The 24,686-nt window shown below is 46.5% G+C and overlaps 1 protein-coding gene and 1 pseudogene across 9 annotated transcripts in view; both read left to right on the forward strand.

The window, feature by feature from the left end:
• The first annotated feature begins 458 nt into the window (after positions 1 to 458).
• CACNA1A (calcium voltage-gated channel subunit alpha1 A) overlaps positions 459 to 24,686 on the forward strand; it is a 329,605-nt gene continuing 305,377 nt past the window's right edge. For 7 of the 8 annotated variants that reach the window (XM_082455222.1, XM_082455224.1, XM_082455225.1 and 4 more), the window contains exon 1: positions 20,393 to 21,429. In XM_082455222.1, the coding sequence (XP_082311348.1) occupies positions 21,188 to 21,429 (242 nt within the window). In that variant the 5' untranslated portion in view covers positions 20,393 to 21,187. Of the gene's footprint in view, positions 1,435 to 20,392; positions 21,430 to 24,686 lie in introns of those variants that run through there. The other variant, XM_082455223.1, reaches the window with a different exon arrangement.
• Positions 15,670 to 20,384, forward strand: LOC309657035 (mitochondrial transcription rescue factor 1 pseudogene; annotated as a pseudogene). Its single transcript has 3 exons — positions 15,670 to 15,756; positions 18,009 to 18,359; positions 19,013 to 20,384. The product of its transcript is annotated as a mitochondrial transcription rescue factor 1 pseudogene (transcript).

The raw sequence follows: 24,686 nt of genomic DNA on the forward strand, positions 1-24,686 counted from the left end.
TTTGTGACTTCCCTATTACACAAGGACCACGTTTTGTTTATTTATTCATCAGTCAATGGATGTTTTGATGGTTTCCTGGAAACGACCCATCACCTCACCCATAAATACTCCAATATGCTTCTCTAACACATAGAGACTAAAAAAACCAACATAATCAAAATACTACTAACAGGCTTTATAAAATGAACCCTAATTCTTTAAGATCCCCTAACACCCAGCCCAGGTTTGATTGCTCCTAACTGTCTAAACAATGCCACTCTCCCCCATGAGGTAGATCCTCCCACTTTGACTCCACCTTGGGAAAAACATGGGGCTTCTCTCTGCCCTAGATGCCTCTTATAAGAAAAACATACTGCTCACCTTTAAAAGGAGCCCCCTTTAAAAAGAGAAAGAGGGTCACCCCAGTTTTGGAAGGCAGCTATGCTCACCACTATACCACCAACGCCACCGCCCACCCCAGTTTTGGGAACCTAATTCTACGCATGCAGCAAACAAACCTGTGAAACTTGCAATCAATTGCCTTTTTGCATCTAAAGACTCCAATTTTCCTCTCTCTGTCTTTGTGTTCAGATAATACAACCCCCTCCGCCTTAAGGGAGGAGGTAGTGGGGTGGTAAGGAGAAGCTGTTTCGAGAGTGAACAGAAAAGACTTGGGGGGGGGCGGTTAGCATTGTTTTTGTAAGGGCATCAATAATGTAGGTTGCAATCTGGCGGAGGGGAGATGGTTAAATTATAAGTGTGATTCCATATTCCTGCTGCTTCACGCCTGTTACACATGCCACCTCCTCAAACACCCCCCTCCGCAAACCCCCTAAGTGGAAGAGAAAGAGCTCTCCTGTTACCACCTTTCCTCTGCTCCTTAAGAGAAGCCGGTCTGAAAGGAGGTAGAGGGGGTGATAAACAGCATCCTTCCAGAGACTAGGGTCCTGCCCTGTGCTGGCAGGTTGAGGTGCAGTGTTAAGGGGTGGAGAGACGAGAGTAAGAATTCCCTTTATTTTCCTCTGAGAAGCAATGTGAGGACGGGGGCGGGGTGGGGGGGGCTGGATTTGTCTCCCTGTGCTGGGTTCCTGTGCAGTACTTTGCTGGAGATGATCTGGAGCTGATGTGACGCTAGTTCTCCCCTGTCTCCTCCCAGCATCTAGGAGACCTCCTCCTCCTTCGCTTTTTCCCCCCTGGCAGCTGGCACAGCAGCCCCACTTGGTGCCTGCCTTTGTGGGGAGCCCTCAGCTCGAAGAACAGCTGCTCTTGGCACCCCCTTTCTCTCCTCTCTCGGGGGGCCCCCTTTTCCTTTCCATTGGGCAGGCAATGGAGGCGTGGACTTCAGCTGGCTTGGAGCCCTGGGTGCTGACAAGGTGGGACCCTCAGGGCAGCTGGAGGACTCTTTGCGCCGCCCAGTAACCACACAGCCTGAGCCCCGGAGCCGATGCGATACAGGTGAGTGAGCGATACAAGATCCTGGGGGCAGAGTCCTGCAGGCAGTCTAATCTTTATTTCCTTGCTGCAACATTACCTGCATATGCAAAGGTAGAAACCCAATGACTCCCCCCCCCCCGTTTCGTATGAATAGCTTTTCTTTGGGGGTGGGCGGTTTCTCTTGGTGGAGGCAGACCCCTTGATTCCCAGCTTCTACTTGTTTCTTGATGAAAAATCCATTTTCTTTCAACTGCCCTTCGCCCCCTTGTAGTACTTGATGTCTCTGCCACCTGCCCTGGACATGTGACATTTCCCCAATGACTATAGTTTCCAAGCTAAGTCTAATTCTACTTTTTTATGTCCTCCCCACCCCATCACTCAAGTCTACATTAGTCTCTTTCTGCTTTAAGACCCAGGCAGGCTGGACAAGTGACAGAACTTGGGGTCTTGAGCGCGTCCCCCTCCCCTATCGCCTACAGCTTTGTTGCGGGAGGCGGTCCCCGAAACAAAAGTTCGCGACGCCCGTGTAGCCGGTCCTTGTTTGCTATGCTCAACGCAGCGTGAATGCGTTGGAAAAAGGGAGATGGCAGATGGCTGTTGAGGATAATTACACCGTCTTAGGAAACCAGTTGTTCCGTTTAATATTTAACATTCTCCCCTCCCTTGCACCAAATGAAAAGCAGAGATAGCACTGACACCCCTCTAGACCAACCCCTCCCTTTTTAAAAAATGTTTGGACAGAGTTGACTCTCCGGGTGGCTTTCATTTCTCAAGAAGTGAGAGAGACAGAATCCCTCTCCTCTCTCGCTCTCTCTCCGCTGACAGCTTCGGAGAACACGTGGCTGCCGCGGCTGGTGGGGGCAGGAGGGGGAAGCGCCCCGCGGGCTGGGCTCCTCTGCCTTTTCCAGGGGCTCCTGAGAGACTGAGCTGGGAGAAGGAACCAGAATAGAATGTAAACAGGAGGACAGAATACCTTCCCAGAGGCAGTAACCTCTGTTGAGGGTAAACCGACAGGAAGGGAGAGCTCATCCGTGTGCCCCATCTCTCCTTGGCTCCAGGAGAAGGTGCATTGAGGGTGGGGGGGGTCTCCACTAGGTATCCAGGCTCCATCCTGAGTTTCCTGTTCTGAGTTGACAACTTCAGGGCAGACTTGCCATTTCCCATGCGGGCTCTTTCAAGGACAGTCCTAGGTGGGGAGAGGATGGGGGTAAGGTGGGGAGGAGTCGTCTAGGGTGTCCGTGGCTGACGCTGGCCCCACATCCCCTACTTGGTCTCTAGTCCCTCCAATACCAAGCCCAGGCTGCAGAAAGTCTCCCAACTCCAGCCATCTTAGTAGCTGACTATTCCGTTGATATTGTTTTCCTCCAAGACACAGGGATTTGCAGAGAAACATAAAGATGTCACTCAGGGCAAATGCCATCCTCCCTCTAGATAAGACTGGTTTAATTCAATGCTGCCCCTCCCCGTCCCCCAAAGTAAGGGGAAAGATCAGGACCGGGGTTCTGGAGGCAAAGGGCACATTTGACATTGAACAAATTACTGGGTAAATGACCTGCAAAGTAATGCCAAGTGCAGCTCTTGGACATCACATGCTCCGGCAGAGGGTTTGACTTATTTATTTTATTATTCTTTTCGAAATGTTAGCTTACAGGACCAGAGGGCCCTTACTGGCCAAGGGCAAGTGAGGGAAGATTCTATTCCAGGATCTTTCAATCCCACTGTCTTCATAGTGACAGACAAGCAAGGGCTCTTGGCAAGCTCTCCTACCCCTTCCGGCAAGGCCAAGCCTGTCTGATGGCGGCCAGTGAGACTGACTTAACCGAGTGGGAGGGGCCGCTGGTCAGAATCTCCAGACCTTCTTCTCAAAGTGCAGACCTTGGACCAACAGCACCCTCTGGGAATGCAGAGTCTTGGGCCCCACTCAGCTCTGAGTTAGAATCTGCATTTGAACAGGATTCCGGGGCAGCTAAGTGCTGGTCAGAGTCTTAGAAGCCCTAAGGGCATCACTCAGCCCCTCTGTGCTTCAGTGTTCCTAGCTGACGATCAGGCTAATCATGGCATCCCAGTGGTAGGGGTCCTGGGAGGCCAGGCCAGGTGATGCTCAGTGCTGGGCACATAGTAGGTGCTCACTAAATCTTGGCCACTTTTTTTGCTGTTGCTGTTCTTGCAAGAGTTGATCAATGTAACTTGGTTTTTAAAATTTTTTTCTTTATTTTTTATTTTATTAACCATTCAGACCTACTAGAGAATGGACTTGAGGACACAGGGAGGGGGAAGGGTAAGCTGGGACAAAGTGACATACATACACTACCAAATGTAAAACTGATAGCTAGTGGGAAGCAGCCGCATAGCACAGGGAGATCAGCTTGGTGCTTTGTGACCGCCTAGAGGGGTGGGATAGGGAGGATGGGAAGGAGGGAGACGCAAGAGGGAGGAGATATGGGGATATATGTATGTGTATAGCTGATTCACTTTGTTATAAAGCAGAAACTAACACACCATTGTAAAGCAATTACACGCCAATAAAGATGTTAAAAAAAAAAGAAAAAAAATTGAAGTATAGTTAATTTACAATGTTGTGGTAGTTTTAGGTGTACAGCAAAGGGATTCATTTATATACATATATAAAGAATATATATATATTCAGATTCTTTTCTGATTCTTTTCCATTATAGGTTATTACAAGATAGTTTGTATAGCTCCCTGTGCTATACTTGACTACTTGTAAATGTCTCTCCAGAACAAAGGTGTGTATCCAATTTCTTTTTTAATTGTAAAATACACCCAACATAAAGTCTACTGTTCTCACCATTTTAAAGGGAACAATTAAACGGCACTTAGTATATTCATAATGTTGTGCAACCATCACCTCTATCTAGTTCCAGAACTTTCTCTTCATACCAAAGCAAAGCTCTCTACCGATGAAGCAGTTATTCTCATTCCTCAATCCCCCAGCGACTGGCAACCACCAATCTGCTTTCTGTCTTTACGGATTTCCCTCTTCTCCATGTTTCATAGAAATGCAGTCAGACAATAGGTGGTCTTTGTGTCTGGCTTCTTTTCACTTCTGATTTCTTCTGTAGTTCATGCTTCAGCTTTCCCTTTCTTCTGCGTGTCCCACCCATCCCTCCCCTAAAACATGCAAGTCTGATGAGTATTGGAAACATATTCTGGACCCTACTAATCCACACGTTAATTCTTAGTGACCAAGAACAAAGTGTAGGGAGGCTCATCGTCAAATATTTTTTTCAGGACTGGAGACTGGGCTATTCACTTTTTTTTTTTTTTTTTTCTAAAAGTGGTTCCAATTTTGGTATCCAGCTATTTCCCCCCAGCAAAAACCATCACTACAATTTCTTTCAGCCTCAAGGGGAGGCAGCTTTTAGACGATTTCTTGAGAGTTTTAAGATCCCAAGATGTGTAATAATTGAGTCACAGTGGCACACAGTCGGTACTCAGTAAATATTTGCTGAACAAACGAAGCACATCAGGACTAATAATTAGCATGGTAATGAATTAATGTCTTCACGTATTAATACGTTTATAACCATCCACAGCCACTGGCTGGCCGAAGTTGCAGAATGAATGAGGGAGATTGTGAAATCCCCACTAACGCAAAATACCAAGAAGTCAAAAACATGTATTGAAGGAAAAGTATTCCAAAGATGCAGCTGGTAGGTAAAACTACCCACCCACTTCTGAGAACACAGAAGAGAGCAAATGTGTAACAGTTTAGTTTAAGGGAGAAACTTTAGAGGAACACTCTGCCCTGGGAGAAGTTTTATTATTTTTTTCCTGGCAGTCTGTTCTTTTTCCTTTTAACCTTCCAGCACCAATGGAGTCAAGCAAGTTTAAGAATGATAAATGGTGTCCAGCATCTAGAACATGGGTCCAATTGTGATATTGCCCTGGACAAGAGGAATAATTGATCTACCTTTTTTTTTTTTTCTTTTTTTGGCCCTGCGGCTTGCGGGATCTTAGTTCCCCGACCAGAGATTGAACCCGGGCCACCGCAGTGAAAGCACCGAGTCCTAAACACTGGACCACCAGGGAATTCCCTGACCTACCTTTCAATAAGTGTCCATTGTGTCCTTCCTGCTGGCCAGGCACTGTACTAGGCTTTGAGGATTCAGCAGAGGGTGGAATCATAATGGTAGCCACAGTCGTAATAATAACAAACACGTCTTTAGGGAATTACCAGGTGTGGGATGCTGTTCCAAGCACATTATGTAGAAATGAAATGATTTGAGCCTCACAAGAACTCGATGAAATATGTGCTCTCATCATCCTCATTTTACAGATGGGGAAACTGTAGCCCAGAGAGGTGAAGTGACTTGTCCAAGGTCACACAGCAGGAGGGGGCAGATCGGGCTCCAAGCAGGCTGGTTGCAAAGCTGGGGGCATTTCTCTACCAACTCCCATCAGTCATTGGTTGAGGAATCTTCCAAGGGTATTAACTCCCCAGCACCTCTGGCATGTCTCTCGCTCCTGCAGCCAGAACTAGCCCCATGCAGGGAGTGGCAGGTGCTGGAGGTAGAAAGCCATGGGCATGTGTGGGCAGGTGAGGGGTTTGGGCACTGGCGAATTCTCTTGGAGGCTTCAGAGCAGAAGGATCTTTTGAGCTGGACTTTGTGGGTAGGGAGATAGAAGGGCATTCAGGATGGAGGCAAAGAGTTGCAGAAGTAGGGGATGTGTTCAGGATTGGAAGTGAGGAGTCCTTTTGGGATTGGCCAACGGATGACCTGATAGTCTATGATGAATTGGAGGGAGGAGAGACTCAGAACACGGAGGAAAGTATTACGGTCCGTCTGCGTGGGGCAAATGAGGGCCTGAACCATGGCAAGTGGGAGAGGAAGTATGAGGTAGAATCAGCAGCCCTGATGATGAGTAGAATGTGGGGTGAAGGAGGGAGAGAGGGAGTCCCACAATGGTTGGGGTGATCAGTTCCACTGCTTTTTGGGTTTCTTACAAATCTGACCTCCAGGGGATGCCTGAGAACACCTGAGTCAGGTCAAGTCCCTCCTCTGCTTAGACTCTTCCATGCCTCCTACCTTACTCAGAGCAAAAGCCAAAGTCCTCCCTGTGGTCCACAAGGCTCCGTACCATCTGTCCCTGTCACCTTCCTCTATCACCTCCCCCCATTCATCCCCTCGCTCACTCCACTCCAGCCACACAGGCCTCCTAGCTCTTCCTTGAACACACCAGGCACGCTCCAGCCACAGGGCCTTTGCACGGGCTGTTCCCTCTGCCTAGACCGCTCTTCCTACAGCCACCCTCATGGCTCCTCCCTCACCTCCTTCAGATCTTTACTCAAATGCTTCTTTCCCACTAGGATCTTTTCTGACCACCTTCTCTAAATGACATTCTCCTTCCCCTTCCTTTTCCTCCTCTCCTGTTTTCTTTCCTCCATCTGCATATTTTACTTGTTTATCTTGTTTCTTGTCTGTCTTGCCCACTAGAATGTGAGTTTCATGAGGGCAGGGACCGTGTCTGTTTTGTTCACTGCTGGGTCCCCAGTGTCTACAACAGTGCCGGACACACAGTAGGTGCTTAATGAATATTGCTGAATGAATGAATGAATGAATGAGTGATGGGGAGGGTAATAGAGCCATGAAACTGAAGTTGGGCGAAGGATTCAGCTTGAGATTCAGTGGCTCGCCTGGATCCTGCCCACCAGCCTAAGCCCTGGAGGTCTCCCATCCTTTCTCCTTCCTAAATCCCAATCAGTGTCCTGAAGCCGTGAAAATCATCCGGCGATCCCAGGGGATCTGTTCATCCTGGTGGGAGGGAGTGTGTGTATCCCTGTGCTGTGATGGGCAATTGAACGAGCGGGTGAAAAATGAGACCAGCTGTGACATGGTTTCTTCTCACCAGGGGATGGACCTTTGCAGCCGTATTCAGGGCTATGCTGGCGTGCTGGTCTCAGCCTAGCCTTCAGCCTTTGCCATCTGGCCTGGCATTTTATTTAGCTCTGTTCTCATGTATGTGGGGCAATTCTGGAGTTTGGCCCCAAGCGATGAGAGCTCTTGTTGGCTCTGGCTTTTTCATTTCACCTTGCTCTTAGCTTCTCTTTGCAAAGGTGGGGTATGGGGTGAATTCACACTGCCTGAGATGGGGTGGCTTTGGATTGTCTGAATCAGCATGAAAGCTCTGGCCTGTGTCTGGATCTACTTATCGGTGCCCTCAATACGTGGGTATTTGATGCTGGGAGGCAAGAAAGCTGAAATTCTGGGGTAACTGTGAATATTGAAGTACCTTCAAGAAGATGGGGGGTGGAATTCCCTGGCCGTCCAGTGGTTAGGACTTCGAGCTTCCACTGCAGGGGGCACGGGTTCGATCCCTGGTCAGGGAACTAAGATCCCGCATGCTGCGCAGCGCGGCCAAAATAAATTAAAAAAAAAAAAAAAAAGATCAGGAATTCCCTGGCAGTCCAGGGGTTAGGAATCTGCGTTCTCACTGTTGGGTTCAATCCCTGGTTGGGGAGCTAAACTCCCACAAGCCACTTGGCGTCGCCAAAAAAAAAAAAAAAGAAGATGGGTGGATGTTTTTGGATCACCTGTTAAGAGTTTTTTTGTTTTTTGTTTTTTAATTTATTTTATTTTTGGCTGAGTTGGGTCTTCGTTGCTGTGCACGGGCTTTCTCTGGTTGTGGCGAGCGGGGGCTACTCTTCGTCGTGGTGTGCAGGCTTCTCATTCCAGTGGCTTCTCTTGTTGTGCAGCACGGGCTCTAGGCACGTGGGCTTCAGTAGTTGTGGCACACGGGCTCAGTAGTTGTGGTGCACGGGCTTAGTTGCTCCACGGCATGTGGGATCTCCCAGGACCAGGGCTCGAACCCGTGTCCCCTGCATTGGCAGGCGGATTCTTAACCACTGCGACACCAGGGAAGCCCATGTTAAGAGTTTTTCTACACTTTTTTTTTTTTTTGGTAAAACTGACATAACATAACATTTACCATTTTAACAATTCTTCAGTGGTATTGTGTACATTCATAATGTTCTTCATCACCACCATCCATCTCCAGAACTCTTTTCATCTTCCCAAACTGAAACTCTGTCCCCGTTAAACACTAACTCCCATTTCCCTTTCTCCCAGCCCCTGGCACCCAGCATTTTACTTTCTGCCTCTATAATTTGACCTCATAACACTCCCACCAACAGTGCCTGAGGGTTCCCTTTTCTCCATATCTTTGTGAGCATATGTCATCTCTTGTCTTTTTGATGACGGTCATTCTAACGGGTGTGAAATGATACCTCACTGTGGTTTTGATTTGCATCTCCCTGATGATTAGTGATGTTGAGCACATTTTCATGTGACTGTTGGCCATTTGGATGTCTTCTCTGGAAAAAAAATGTCTATTTAGTTCCTCTACTGATTTTTTAATCAATTTTTTTTTTTTTTTTTTTGCTACTGAGTTATATGAGTTCTTTATAGATTTTGGATACCAACCCCTTATCCGATATATAGTTTGCAAATATCCTTTCCCATTCTGTAGATTGCCTTTTTGTTTTGCTGATGGTTCCTTTTGCTGTACAGAAGCTTTTTAGTTTGATGCAGTCCCACTTGTTGACTTTTGTTTTTATTGCTCCCTGTTAAAAGTTTTTACTTCTAGGTAGAGTCTTAACACTTGCTCCTTACCTGGTTACCTGCTCTGGAGATTGTTTGTTCAGGGTCCGGAAATCACTTTTACTATCAGCCAAATAAAACATATGGAAAGTGACGAATGCATTTGAAGCTCGGTTAAAAATGACATTTGGATTAGCTTCACCTTGGTTTTTAGAATCCACGGTCTGTTGAATTTCACACTCTTCAGCCTAGAACTCAGGAGGGGATATTTCTTTCCGTGGGTCTTAGCAACCCTTGTTTTGTCTGGGGCTAGATTAAGATGGCTTATTGACAGATCTTAGCACACAGAGCAAGATTGGAAGGAATGAAACTGCCTAACAGAAGCTCAAACAACAAGTAGAAGAAAGAGAATGAAGGCTGAGAGAGAGAACAAGAGGAAAGAGGTGAGAGGAAATGATTTCTTGCAGAGACACTATAATTAGCTCTCTCTCTCTTTTTTTTTTTAACATCTTTATTGGAGTATAATTGCTTTACAATGTTGTGTTAGTTTCTGCTGTATAACAAAGTGAATCAGCTATACGTGTACATATATCCCCATATCTCCTCCCTTTTGTGTCTCCATCCCACCCTCCCTATCCCACCCCTCTAGGTGGACACAAAACACCGAGCTGATCTCCCTGTGCTATGCGGCTGCTTCCCACTAGCTATCTATTTTACATTTGGTAGTGTATATATGTCCATGCCACTCTCTCACTTAGTCCCAGCTTACCCTTCCCCCTTCCTGTGTCCTCAAGTCCATTCTCTACATCTGCATCTTTATTCCTGTCCTGCCCCTAGGATCATCAGAACCATTTTTTTAAAGATTCCATGTATATGTGTTAGCATACAGTATTTGTTTTTTTCTTTCTGACTTACTTCACTCTGTATGACAGACTCTAGGTCCATCCACCTCACTACAAATAACTCAGTTTCGCTTCTTTTAATGGCTGAGTAATATTCCATTATACATATGTGCCACATCTTCCTTATCCGTTCATCTGTTGATGGACACTTAGGTTGCTCCCATGTCCTGGCTATTGTAAATAGTGCTGCAATGAACATTGTGGTACATGTCTCTTTTTGAATTATGGTTTTCTCAGGGTATATGCCCAGTAGTGGGATTGCTTGCTGGGTCATATGGTAGTTCTATTTTTAGTTTTTTAAGGAACCTCCATACTGTTCTCCATAGTGGCTGTATCAATTTACATTCCCACCAACAGGGCAAGAGGGTTCCCTTTTCTCCACACCCTCTCCAGCATTTACTGTTTGTAGATTTTTTGATGATGGCCATTCTGACAAGTGTGAAGTGATATCTCACTGTAGTTTTGATTTGCATTTCTCTAATGATTAGTGATGTTGAACATCTTTTCATGTGTTTGTTGGCAATCTGTATGTCTTCTTTGGAGAATTGTCTATTTAGATCTTCTGCCCATTTTTGGATTGGGTTGTTTGTTTTTTTGATATTGAGCTGCATGATTAGCTCTCTTTTTAATGAACGCTTTGGTGTTCTCAACAGGACGCCACACCTGTGTAGATTCCCCTTGAATGCAAAGATTTCAGAGCACAAGAAAAACATTCATTGAATGAAACCAGTGTTGCTTCCATCAAGTAGTATATTAGTTAAGGAAAGGCTATGGACTTACTGATGTCCCCCTAAATTCATATGTTGAAGCCCTAACCCCCAATGGGATGGTATTTGGAGATGGGGGGTAATTAGGTTTAAACAAGGTCATGAGGTTGGGGCCCTCATGATTGGATTAGTGCCTTTATAAGAAGAGATACTAGAGAACTCGTTCTCTCTCTCTTTCTCCTCCATGTGAGGACACAGAGAGAAGGTGGTCATCTACAAACCAGGAGGAGAGCCCTCCCCAGGAACTGACCTGGTCTTGGACTTACAGCTTTTTGAAGTGTGAGAAAGTAAATGTTTGCTATTTAAGCCACTCAGTCTATGATATTTTGTTATGGCAGCCCGAGCTGACTAAGTCAGGAATGCTGCTGTAACAAGTAGGTTCCCAGTTGGATAAAAAGTTAAACACAGCAGAAGTTTGTTTCTAACTCACCTGATTGCCCTGGGAGGGTGTTCCTATTCAGCAGATGGCTCTCCTCCTCCACACAGTGACTCAAGGACCCAGGCCACTACCCTTTCATGGCTCCACCACACAGGGGGCCCTTAGTGTCTTCCATATCTAGCCAGGAGAGGAGAAAGGGAACTTATTGAGGGCACACCTGCTTCTTAAAGCTTTGGCCCAGGGTGACACTCTACACTTCTGCTCACATTCAATGGGTAAAAACGAGTCACATGGCCATACCAATTCAAGAGGAGCTGGGAGTTTAGTCCCTGATCACTTTCTATTCCCCAGGGTGTTGCCTTCATTTTGGTGGGAGTATCTGTCAAATTTTAAAACGTACATAATCTTTAAAATATTGATAGCAAGGCCATTTCTAGAATTCATCCTACAGAAAAACTTGTAGCAGCTTCATGGGGACTTATGTACAAAATGATGGCTACAACATTTTGAGGAACAGCAAAAAATGAAAAAGAGCCAGATGTCCACACCAGATAAATTCTATGGAGTCATTAGAAAACCCTATAGGAACTGGTGCAGAATGTCACTTAAGGTATATTATTAAGTGCAAAAAAAGTCACAGACTTTTACGTATATATGTTTATGTACATATATGCGTCTATATAGATACCTGTATATATGCATACATATAAATAATCTCACAGTTTTTACAAATTCCTGTAAAAAATTATTCTACATGATTGGGATTGTGTATTAGTTTTTTTGTGCTGCCATATCAAATTACCACAAAATGAGTAGCTTACCAACAGCATGCATTTATGATCCCACAGTTTCCATGGGTTGGAAGTCTGATAGGCTTGGCTGGGTTGCAATCAAGGTGTTGGTGGGTTGTGTGCCTTTCTGGACACTCTGGGAAGAATCCGTTTGCTTGTTCATTCAGGCTGTTGGCAGAAGTTGGTATTAAGCTGTTGCTGGACTGGGGTACTGTTTCCTTGTTGGCTGGCAAGCCGGAGGTTGTCCTCAGCTTCTAGAGGCCACCAGCATTCCTTGGTTTGTGGCTCCTTCATCTCAGAACTGATGACCATGTGTCAAGTCCCTCTCATGCCTCTTATCTCTCCTGCCTCATTTTCCATGGCATCTCTGACCTATTCTTCTGCCTCCCTCTTCTACTTTTTAAAGGCCTATGTGATGACCTTGGGCTCATAGGGATAACCCAGGATACTCTCCCTATTTTAAAGCATGTAACCTAGTTCCACTTTCTTTTGCCATGTTACGTAACATACTCATGTGCCAAGATCATGGGGGACAAAATCCTTCCTACCCCAGATTGTTTATGTTTTGGGAGAAGTGGGCCTGGCAAGGAAAAAGCTCAGTGTCAGACTCTGGGTTGGACCTCAGAGAGAGGCCTTGGGAGTCCCAGGAAACCTGGATCTGCATCCCTGACCTGTGTGCTCCAGGCTGATTGACCTTGAGTGAGCCATTGCACCTCTCTGAACCTCAGTGTTATCTGTAACACGAGGGAGTAGATTTCCTACTTCCTCTGGGACTTGTGTTTGGGTGGGGAGATCTGGCTTATATCCCTTTTTCTGCCCAATTCAAAGCTTGATTATAAGGAGGAAGGGCATATCTAATTTCTCTTAATGAATTTAGTATGATTATTTTAGCTTTAAAAATATTCATAATGATGTAACAAATATGCAGAAAACTGCACAAATGAATTTTTACACATGTCTGTATACTGTTTCCCCACCATCACCCAGGTAAAGGGTTAAGGAATTTCCATCCCCTCAGTGGGTTGTCAGGTTAAGCAAATTAAAAAAATATAGGAGACCGCTAGTTAAATTTGAATTTCAGATAAACAATGAATAGATTTTTATCATAAGTGTATCTCATATAGCTAGACATCCTGTGTTTTATCTGGCGGTCCTACCAGTAGGCTCCATTGTTGTTTTAGCCCAACACCCCTTCCACCCCAAAGGTCAACAGTATTCTGACTCTCATCACCATAGATTAGTTTTACCTGTTTTTGAACATCATATCAGTGGAATCACACAGTGGGTCCTGCTCTGTGTCCGTCTGTGAGATTCATCCACACTGCCTGTGGCATATTCTTTTTCATTGCTGTGTACTATTCTATTTGATGGATGCATCACACCCTATTTTACTCTTTTCTTGTTGTTGGACCTTTGGGTTGTTTCTAGTTTTAAGCTACTATGAATAGAGCTTTATGAACATGACTTTCAGCGGCTAGATGCACTTAGGAGTGAAATTCCTGGCCATTTTTAGTTTTAAAATTTTCCTCCCAAATGGAGAAAAAAGACATCCTCCCATACCAGTGAATAAATTGAAGCCTTGTAGGGTTACATTCCAGGCCCTGCCTGGTCTTATTGTTGATTCCTGGATGAAGGAACTCGTGGGGCATTTTTGAGTTCCCATCCTCTCTAATGTGTTTAAGGAGCCTGTGAAGTTTTAGAGAATGTTTTTCCTCTACTTTTATTTTTTATTTTAATTTAATTTTATTTTTGTATTAAATTTTTAAAAAATCACACTTTATTTTTATTTATTTATTTTTGGCTGCGCTGTGTGGCTTGTGGGACCTTATTGATAGTTCCCCAACCAGGGATCGAACCCGGGCCCTCAGCAGTGAGAGGGGGGGAGTCCTAACCACTGGACTGCCAGGGAATTCCCTTAATTAATTTTTTTATTGAAGTATAGTTGATGTTAGTTTCAGGTATACAGAAAAGTGCCATATATATATATATATTCCTTTTCAGATTATTTTCCCGTATAGGTTATTACAGAATATTGAGAATAGTCCCCTGTGCTATACAGTAGGTCCTTGTTGTTTATCTTTTTTATATTTAGTAGTGTGTGTCTGTTACTCCCAAAATCCTAATTTGGAATCCTGTCCCTCCTATCCCTCCCCCGTATCGTTCCTCTTTGGTAACCGTAAGTCCTCTACTTTTAGGTGCCATATCTTTTACTAATTTTTAGTAGTTTCACCTGTGGGTGGTGAAGCCTGGTGCCCAGCCCGGCTGTGTAAATGTCCCTGTCCATGTGGGGGTGGTACACAGAAGGCCCCCAGACTTCCCTGCTGTCCCTCCCTCCCTGCTCTTCCCCCCGTAGCTCCTGGACCAGCCTGTATTAATCAGGAGCATCTCCAGGTGCCTTCTGGTTGCTATGGCAACTCAGGCTGGTCCAGGCTTGGCAATGGGGGTCAACCCCCATCTCAGGTGTGGTTTCAGTTTGGATTCGGGGAAGTAGACACACGCGATACCTGGTACTTCAGGGAAGTTCTATTCTGATTACATTAACAGTAAGGTTTTTTTGTGGCCTCAGGCTTAATGCCGCTTCTTTTCTTCTATTTGCTTTTTCCTCATTGTCATCTCTTTGCACCGTCTCTTCGTGGAAACTGGCTGCTTCTAGGGGAAGCAAACCCCACAAGCTTTGCCATTTTCTCTGCACTGTGGTTGGACAAACAGAGAGAGGGAACAGCACACCTCGTCACGGGGCCCCGCAGGTGCCAGGGAAGGACACCTGGCTGGAAGCGGCCGTTGGCTGGGGATGTGTTTGTTTCTTGTGTGTACACACAGGACAGGTGGGGCTCTGTTGTTAAAAGCACCTGTGAGGGCTCTGCAGAGCACGCTCGATGGTGATGCTTGAGTAGCTAGCTGTTCCCCGCCCTCCCCCGGCTTCCAGGTTCCACCCACCTGCCACAATATCAACCTGAGAGCCAATGTTGACCAAGTGCTTTCCATGGCCTGGCGCTGTGCTCAGGGCGCTGCCTTCCCACGGGTTAACCCACTGACCCCTCACAATGGCTCTCTGTACTACTTATGATTATCCCCACCTTGTGCAGGAGAAAACAGAGACTCAGAGGATTAAGTAATGCTGGGGACCACACAGCTAGTTGATTGTGTGCTGGGGTTGGACCTGGCTCTGGAATAAGTCTTCTTTCCCACCACACTTCATCCCTTCCTTACTTAGGAGAAGTCCTGGACCCCCGGCAGCAGTTTTCTAGGTGCTTGATGTTTTCTTGGGTAGACGTATCCCTAAGACCATTCATTCATTCACTCAGGTAAGAAATATTTAAGGTGTCAGGGACCCAATGGCAAACAAGACAGGTCAAGATCTTTGTACGTATGGCACCGACATCCTGAGACAAAAAGCCCCACGAGGAAGACCTCATTGGAGGCTGTGATGGGGAGTGCCTGCATCTGACCGCAGCCTGAATGATGAGAGGGAGCTGAACCATCAAAGATGAGGGGAAGAGCATTCTAGGAAGAGGGAACAGCATTTGCAAAGGCGGAATGAGCTTGGCAGAGCCCAGGAATGGCAAAGCCAGTGAATCTGGAGCTTAGAGGGCAAGAGGGAGAAGGGGAAGGGAAGGGGTCATGCAGATGGGGCAGCCTGTAGGGTGTGGCTTTTATTTCTATAACAGCAGAAGAGCTGAGTGACTCGTTTCAGAAGGACCCCACTGACTGCAGAGCAGAACGCAGACTGGGAGTGGGGAGTGACGAAGCCAACTGACCCGGGAGAGGCAACTTCCCAAGTCCAGGCCAGCAATGAGGGAGACTGTGCTGTGGCAGGAAGTGGTCGGATTCAGGATCTATTCTGGACGCGAGTTGATGGGATCCGCTGATGGGTTTGAGTCGGGTAATGAAGGGAAAGGGAGAACCATGAGTGATGACTCAATGTGTGATATGGGCATCAAGGTAAATCAGGGGGGCCTGTGATGAGATGGGGGAGACTGGGAGCAAAGTGCTGTAGAAAAGAGGCAGGGAAGGGAACATCCTTGTCTTGGGCCTGTGGGACCAGCAGGTGGATGTCTCAAAAGATGTCACCTGGGTGTGTGCCTTAGGTTTTCCTGCTCCTCCTGACATCTTCCCAGGTACAAATTCCCCTTCTGTAGGTGTCTGGAACTTTTTCCATCAAGCCTGGGCTCTGAGGTTTTAATTGTGTTGGAGATACTACCCGGCACACCCAAACTCTAAGCTGGGTTCTTTCTTTCTTTCTTTTTAATTATTATTATTTTTGGCTGTGCCACGGAGCGTGTGAGATCTTAGTTACCCGATGAGGGATCGAACCCGCACCCTGCCCCCACCCCCATTGGAAGCTCAGAGTCTTAACCACTGGACTGCCAGGGAAGTCCTCATGGGTTCTTTCTTCTTTTTGATTTTTATTTAAGTATAGTTGATTTACAATGTTGTGTTAGTTTCAGGTGTACAGCACAGTGATTCAGTTATATATATCTCTCTATATTTTTATTCAGATTCTTTTCCCTTATAGATTATTACAAAATATTGAGTATAGTTCCCTGTGCTGGATTCTCTCTTTAATATTGACACAGTAAGCATATTTTGGGGTGTGGGAGGGGCGACTCCCAGAAGTAGAAATGGAAGCTAGTAGCAAGACACTTGAACCCACATTTTGTCTTCAGTTTTATTTCTGTAAAATGGGAAGGAAAATGCCTTCCAGTGTAAGTGCTTATGAAAGGAATAATGGATTTTTTTTCAATGTGAAGGGGATGTATTTGGAAAAGCACAAAAGGCTGTGTAAATTCACGATCGTTGGCGATTAAGAGTAAGGTTTCATGGGGGTAAATTGAAGCTTAAAGGTGTCATGAAGATAGGTCTATTAAACTCCATTAGTTACAAGATTTGAAAAAAAAAAAAACAACCCTACCCAGAGGGTAACAGCATTCATTAAACTGATATTGAGTTGGTCTTCTTAGGAGAGGCTGGGAGAGCTCCCATTTCTTTGAAGGCTTTAAGCAGAGCAAGAGGAAATAGTCAGGAGGGAGATTAGCCTCTATTCCCACACCTGGTTCTTTGCACCCATCTCCTTACACCTCTGGGTGTTGAGGTGACTCTTGCAATATTTGTGCGTGAGATTTAGGCTCCTAATTCTATTTCATTCATGCCGGCCTTCCAGTGGATTTAATTTTCTTGGACAGACACTGGGAGGCTAGTGGTGGGGGCTGATAGGTGGAAAAAATCAGTTTGAGGTTAAAAATATGCTGTTGGGTGAGCTGTGGATCTGAAAGCCATGGGCCATCTCACTCCTAGAAGAACCAAGGTCCTGAGTGATTTGCCATGGTCCACAAGGTCCTGAGTGATTTGTCCTGTCACCTCCCCGCCCTCATCTCCTCTACTCTCATCCTCACTCACAGCTACCCAGGCCCCTTCGTTGTTCCTTGAGCAAGTCACACACAGCCATGCCTCAGGACCTTTGCATGTTCTGTTCTCTCTGCCTGGAACACTCTTCTCTCAGACACCCAGCAGAACTACTGCGTCACCCCCTTCAGGCCTCTGCTCAGATGTCACCTCCTCAGTGAGGCCATCTCTGAGCCCCTATTTAATACAATAACCAGCCCACCCACCACTTCCTGTCATCCTCTGTGGTGAGCGGAATTGCATCTCCTGCCCCCAAATTCATATGTTGAGGTTCTAACCCACAGTAGCATGTGACTGTATTCGGAGATAGGGCCTTTTAAAGACACAATTAAGGCTCCTCTTCCCTGCCTACACTCCTGCCGGGTCTCCCTGTGAGTCTCTCACATCCTGTCCGGGTCTGGCCAGCTTGGGATGCCCCGTGGACCCTGGGGGCTGTAGGGGCCGTGGGAGCCCGCTGGGTTGAGGCTGGCTGCCCCTGGGCCTGGCTGCTCCTGCTGGCTGCAGGCGCAGATCGGGAGCTCAAGGATGCTGGTGTCCAGTTTCCCTTGACCTTGAGGACCCGGGAAGGTCATTTGCACCATGGCTATGGCTAGTGTCAGATTGCCCAGCAGTGTTTAAGGAAAGTCAGATGCCTGGATTGGACTCTGCGGAGACACCTTCACACAAACACTGTGCTTCCTGGAATCAATACTTTTGTTTTTCTAGTACCAAGTTAAGTGCGTCACATTATAAAACATTTTTGGTTTTTTGGCCGCACTGCACAGCTGGCAGGATCTTAGTTCCCCGAACAGGGATTGAACCGGTTGCAGTGGAAGCACAGAGCCCTGATCACTGGACTGCCAGGGAATTCCCATAAAACACTTTTCTATAACATGTCTCGCTGAGACTCCCAAGGCTTTTAATATCTCCAGAATATATTTTCCAATTTTCCATAAGACTCCAAAAGTCATATAAGCTCTAAGAAATCCACTAAAAAGACTCTTCAGAAAGTAGAAGATGGAGGGGACTCTGATGAAGAGAGTGACCATAATGTGATGAGTGAGCAGGGAGAGAAGCCTGAGGACGACCCCACTGTGGTTAAAGACTATAAAGACCTTGTAAGCTTTGGAGTTCATTGCAGCTCTATTTACAATAGCCAGGACATGGAAGCAACCTAAGTGTCCATCATCGGATGAATGGATAAAGAAGATGTGGCACATGTATACAATGGAATATTACTCAGCCATAAAAAGAAACGAAATTGAGTTATTTGTAGTGAGGTGGATGGAGTTAGAGTCTGTCCTACAGAGCGAAGTAAGTCAGAAAGAGAAAAACAAATACCGTATGCTAACACATATATATGGAATCTAAGGAAAAAAAAAAAAAAAAAGGTCATGAAGAACCTAGTGGCAAGACGGGAATAAAGACACAGACCTACTAGAGAATGGACTTGAGGATATGGGGAGGTGGAAGGGTAAGGTGTGACAAAGTGAGAGAGTGGCATGGACATATATACACTACCGAACGTAAAATAGATAGCTAGTGGGAAGCAGCCGCATAGCACAGGGAGATCAGCTCGGTGCTTTGTGACCACCTAGAGGGGTGGGATAGGGAGGGTGGGAGGGAGGGAGATGCAAGAGGGAAGAGATATGGGCACATATGTATATGTATAACTGATTCACTTTGTTATAAAGCAGAAGCTAACACACCATTGTAAAGCAATTATACTCCAATAAAGATGTTTAAAAAAAACCAAAAAACACACAAATAATGAAAAAAAAAAAAGACTATAAAGACCTGAGCAAAAGTAGCGCAGTCTTTTTGGTATGATGTTATTCTGAAGCTAGGCCTAGATATCAGAAGAAATAAAGTAAACCCCACAAAGGTGAACTCAAGCTGAATGGGGGAAAATTATGGAAGAAAAGCAGAATGGTGAAAGTGGGAGATACGTTAGATCTTCTAATGGGAGAGGATAAAGAAGCAGAAACAGAGACGGTGATGCAGATTCTCCTGAAAAAAAAAAAAGTGTTTAAAGAGAAGACTGGCAATGAGAAATATAGAGTGGTGTTACGACAGTGGAAGAAATTGAAATTACCTAAAAAGAGTATGCTCAAAGAAATGGATTCCTTTTCAGCAATAAACCTGCTTTCTAGTGGTGGGGGAAGGGGCCAGGTTAAAAAGAGGACTTTTTAAAAAAATAAAGTTCTCCTACCATTTGAGGGAAAAAAGAAAAAAGAAAAAAAAAAAAGGTAATTAAGGTAAAATGAAGATGAAATTAGGACACAGACACACCCAGAGGGGAGCCCATGTGAAGACACAGGGAGAAGACAGCCATCTATAAGCCAAGGAGAGAGGCCTCAGAAGAAACCAACCCTGCTAACACCTTGATCTCAGACTTGCAGCCTTCAGAATTGTGAGGAAATAAATTTCTGTTGTTTAAGCCGCCCTGCATGTGGTACTTTGTTATGGCAACTCCAGCAAATGAATATAACTTTCCTGCCTAATTGTCCTCCACTGCACTTTTCAACTCCTAATCTCCACATGATGTACTTTTTTAAAAAAAATTTATTTATTTATTTATATTTTAAAATTTTTGGCTGTGTTGGGTCTTCGTTTCTGTGCGAGGGCTTTCTCTAGTTGTGGCAAGTGGGGGCCACTCTTCATCGCAGTGCGCGGAACTCTCACTATCGTGGCCTCTCCCATTGCGGAGCACAGGCTCCAGACGTGCAGGCTCAGTAGTTGTGGCTCACGGGCTTGGTCGCTCCGCGGCATGTGGGATCTTCCCGGACCAGGGCTCGAACCCGTGTCCCCTGCATTGGCAGGCAGACTCTCAACCACTGCGCCACCAGGGAAGCCCCCCGATGTACTTATTTTGTTCAGCGCCCACCTCATCCTCTAGAACCTCCATTCCACGAAGAGGGAAACATTTACGTGTCTCGTTTACCCTGTGTCCCCAGCACCCAGTGCAAGGCCTGCACACAGTGGCTGCTCGCTCAGCGTTTGTTGAGTGAATCAGTGAATGAAATGGAGACAAAGATCTTTTCTGGGCTCTCAGTCCCTCTGGGGCTGAGTATCCACCTGACATATTCATGAGGGGCAAGAACTCTGTCCCTTTTCTCTTTTTAAAGAACCAGCCAAGGTGGCAAGGAGTAGGCTCACTCACAGATGGCCATACCCGGTGTGGATTTTTTTTTAATTAAATTAATTAATTTTTGGCTGCGTTGGGTCTTCGTTGCTGCACACGGGCTTTCTCTAGTTGTGGTGAGCGGGGGCTACTCTTCATTGCGGTGTGCGGGCTTCTCATTGCGGTGGCTTCTCTTGTTGTGGAGCATGGGCTCTAGGCACACGGGCTTCAGTAGTTGTGGCTCATGGGCTCTGTAGTTGTGGCTCGCGGGCTCTAGAGCGCAGGCTCAGTAGTTGTGGCGCACGGGCTTAGTTGCTCCGCCCTGTGTGGATTTTAAAAACGACCTTTGAACTCGCCCTTTTAGTATTCTAAATGACTCCCTGGAGCTCACAGGACCCAGGGACCAGCCGAGAGTGAACAAGCAGGCTCTTGACGACCCATTTTGCCGAGGGGAACACTGAGACGCTGAGAAATCCGGGCTCCCACCCTCCGTGGCGGGCACCGGGGAGGTGGAGCGAGTGCTCTGCGACACGGCCTCGTGGTCTTTTGCTCCATGGTGCTGCCTCTGTTGCCGGGCAGCTCCTAAGAACTGGCTTCCCAGCCCCGAGTTGCCAAGGAAATACTAAATCCCGTTGGGCCGGGCCTGGGGTGTATGTTGACTTCCTGCGAAGGAGGCCAGCCCCCTGTGCGGTCCTCCGACCTCCCTTCTCTTCCTCCCTGTGTTTGCTCTCTGCATCCCCCTTACCTTCGCTCTTTCTCGCTCTCTTCTCTCTCCTCCTCTAGTTTCATCCCGGGCTGGAGGCAGAAGACCCTGGGATTTCTGAGTGAGGCCCATGGACGTCGAAGTCCTCCCGGGTCCCGGACCCCATGTTCTCGCCCCGCAGTTATGATGCCCTGCACGACCGCGGCTTGGGGCCTGCAGGTACGGACGGCGCCCCCGCGGGCACAATCAGCATCCGTCAGGACGCGCGGTCCCACCTGATGAGCGGCGGCTGCAAGGGCCCTCCCCTGAAGCGGCGGGGCGGCGTGGTGGACCACCGCGATGTCATCTTGGCCCACCAGGCGCACAAAATCCACAGCACCCCCCAGGCCAGGAGGAAAGAATGGGAGTGAGTATGCACGGGGTGGACGGCCAGCCCCAGCCCGGGACAGGGACCCGGGATGGGGAGCAGTAAACGGGGTCTCTTGGGGTCAGGTAACGCTTGTTTCTGACAAGCTTCTGCGGCGGGGTGGCGGAGGTGGGGGTTGGCGTGCGGGGGCGGATTCATACGGCTGTGCTGGTTGCTGAAATCTCAAATCTCAAATTCCTTCCCAGCCTGTTGATCCATACGCGCTGCCTGGAGTCCCTTCTGTGAACCCCTGGGGCACCCACGGGGCAGCAACAAAGGGGTTAATTGTGGGCGTGGCACGGCGTGCTCGCAGGACTCTGCTCCGGGGTTCTGTGAGTGCCCACTCAGAGGGGTTGGCAAATCTTTCCAGTGGGATGGACATTTCCGAACCAGGATAAGAAATGCCACTTTCTGGGGGGGGGGGGCGGGGAAGCGGGAATCACACTTCCACGTCAAGCCCTGAGCCTAAACTTGAGAAGTGGGGTGGGCAGGGGGTGGGTGCCAGGTTGGGAGGATGCGGTGACTCTGGTGACTCTGGTCCTGGGACCCCTTTCTCTTTGCCAGTGACCCCCAAAGTGGGTCTTCTCCTGGGAGCCGCCATAGGGTGGAAGGGTGGGCTTTGAGACGGCTCTGCTGTGTGATCTTGGGCAAGTGACCTCTCTAGGCTCGATCACCACCGCTGAAGTCTCTCTTTCTAGGCTGTTGGAGGGTTGAAGGCGGTTTGTGTGAAGGTTCAGTCCCCCGGTATGGAGGGAGAGCTGGTACTTTTTTCTTTTTCTCAAGAGCTTCTTTGGCCAAGGCTCAGAGCTGAGTGGATTCCTGGGCAGACAGCAGGGAAGTGGGATGTGAATATGAGTTTAGGGCTCTTGGAGCTGAGGCTGACAAGGACACTAATCACTCCTGGGGACCCGGAAATCCCTTCTCCCACCCACTTCACGCCAGCCAGTCTGACCTCTGGGAAGTTAACAATGTCTTCACCAGGCTTCCCGCCGCCCCCCCCCCCCATTTTCTGTCTGCTGGAAGGGGGAACCGGGTTATAAATGCCAGTTGGGTTTGGGGTGTGCTGATGAGGAGTGTTAAGTACAGAGTGCAATGAAAACTGTATTATCAAAAGGAGCCAGTGCTCATTTTGAATTGGAGGACGTCAGGGTAGGTGAGAAAGGTGGAGCCAATGTGGCCTCTGAGGTGGTTTCCTGAGGTTACGCTGACATCTGGTGGCACATTCAGGCATCATATAGAAAGGCAACGTGGTGACCAAGCTTTACTTTTTCCCCCCCATGCTGTCTTCCTTTTCACAATCTCTCCTCTCCATCCACACATCTAGCCACCCACCCACCTGTCCATCCATCCACCTCTCCATCCACCCACTCACCCACCCATCCACTCACCAATCTTTCTATCCATCTATCCATTCATCCATCTCCCCACCCTTTACCTGCACACATTTCCATCCATCCATCCATCCATCCATCCATCCATCCATCCATCCATCCATGCACACATTTACTCACCCATCTTTCTATCCAGCTATCCATTCATCCATCTCCCTATCTATCCTCCCATCCATCCTTACATCCATTCGCCTGTCCATATTTCTATCCATCCATCCATCCACCCACCCATCATTTCATAAATAACCAGGGTGCACCTAATATCTGCAGCTGCAATGCTAAATACCACTCCTCTATTATCCCCTCTCCAGGACTCGCCTTCTATCTCCCCTCCCTTCCCATTTATTTCCATTCTCCTCCTGCTTCCTTTTATTTTCTTTCTTTTTTAAAATAATTAATTAATTAATTAATTATTCTTTGGCTACATTGGGTCTTCATTGCTGCGTGTGAGTTTTCTCTAGTTGCGGTGTGCGGACTCATTGAGGTGGCTTCTCTTGTTGAGGAGCACACGCTCTAGGTGCGCAGGCTTCAGTAGTTGTAGCACGCGGGCTCAGTGGTTGTGGCTCGCAGGCTCTAAAGCACAGGTTAAGTAGTCCTGGCGCCCGGACTTAGCTGTTCCGCGGCATGTGGGATCTTCCTGGACCAGGGCTCGAACCCGTGTGCCCTGCGTTGGCAGGCGGATTCTTAACCACTGCGCCACCAGAGAAGCCCCTTTTATTTTCTTTTGAAAAAGAAATTTGATTAGTTCTCGCAGAAAGTGAGGCTTCTTTAAGGGGTTAGAGTGAGTTATTTCTGCATACCCACTGAAAATAGATTTTTAGGATAAGGAAAAGTGTCACAGTGAATTAAAGAATTTAAAAACCCTGTTTCCCAAGGAAAATGATAACTATAATTTCTAATAATAATGACAGCTAATGTTTATTGGGCACCTACTGTATGCCAGACACTTTTGATCTTGTTGTCTTGTCATAACTCTGCCATGCTGTAGATTCTACATTATCCCCAATTTACAGATGAATAAAGGGAAGCTGGGAGAGGTGAAGTAACTTGCTCGACACTGGCAGAACTGAGATTCGAACCCCAACCTGTCAGAGTCCCAAACTCAAACTCTTATTCATTTGGCTGAAGAGTTTCTACAACAGCAAGTGGCAGGGATTTTCTCTTAAATAACTCAGAAAATAAGAAAGTCAGCCACATCAGGGAGAAAGAGAGAAGCATTGTAGGGTATTCAGAATCAGGAGACGTTGCTTACAGCGCCATTTCCATCACAACTTCCTTGAATGGCTAACTTATGCCCCAGTTTCCCATTCCAGTCACTTTCTAGGACCATAAAAAGACTTGAAGGGTCTTTATAGCTACGATCTCCAAACTTCTGAACTCCTACCCCTACCAGTAAAACAAACACCTTTTCAGCATGCACATAATGTATATATTTTTGCTTATCGATTATATAAGTATTCTGCTGAATTTATTATATGCACTATAAAATATACATAAAAATCGAAATGCCCAAAGGATGAGACATCAGTGAGATAAGTATGTTTAAATGGTTTTAATTTTTTAAATTTAATGGTACAAAACACTTTTGCTACCGTGTTGTGTGTGTGTGTTACACATTTTAATTTTTATTTATTTATTTATTATTTTTAAATTTTATTTTTAAGTTCATTTTTATTTAAAATTTTATTTTATTTTACTTTTTAATTGAAGTATAGTTGATTTACAATGTTTTGTTAGTTTCAGGTGTACAGCAAAGTGATTATATATGTAACTATATATATAGTTTTTCAGATTCTTTTCCCTTCTAGGTTATTACATAATATTGAGTAGAGTTCCCTGTGCTATACAGTGGGTCCTTGTCGGTTG

This window comes from Balaenoptera physalus (genome assembly GCF_965194825.1).
Source record: "Balaenoptera physalus genome assembly, chromosome: 3".
Taxonomy (NCBI): Eukaryota; Metazoa; Chordata; class Mammalia; order Artiodactyla; family Balaenopteridae; genus Balaenoptera; species Balaenoptera physalus.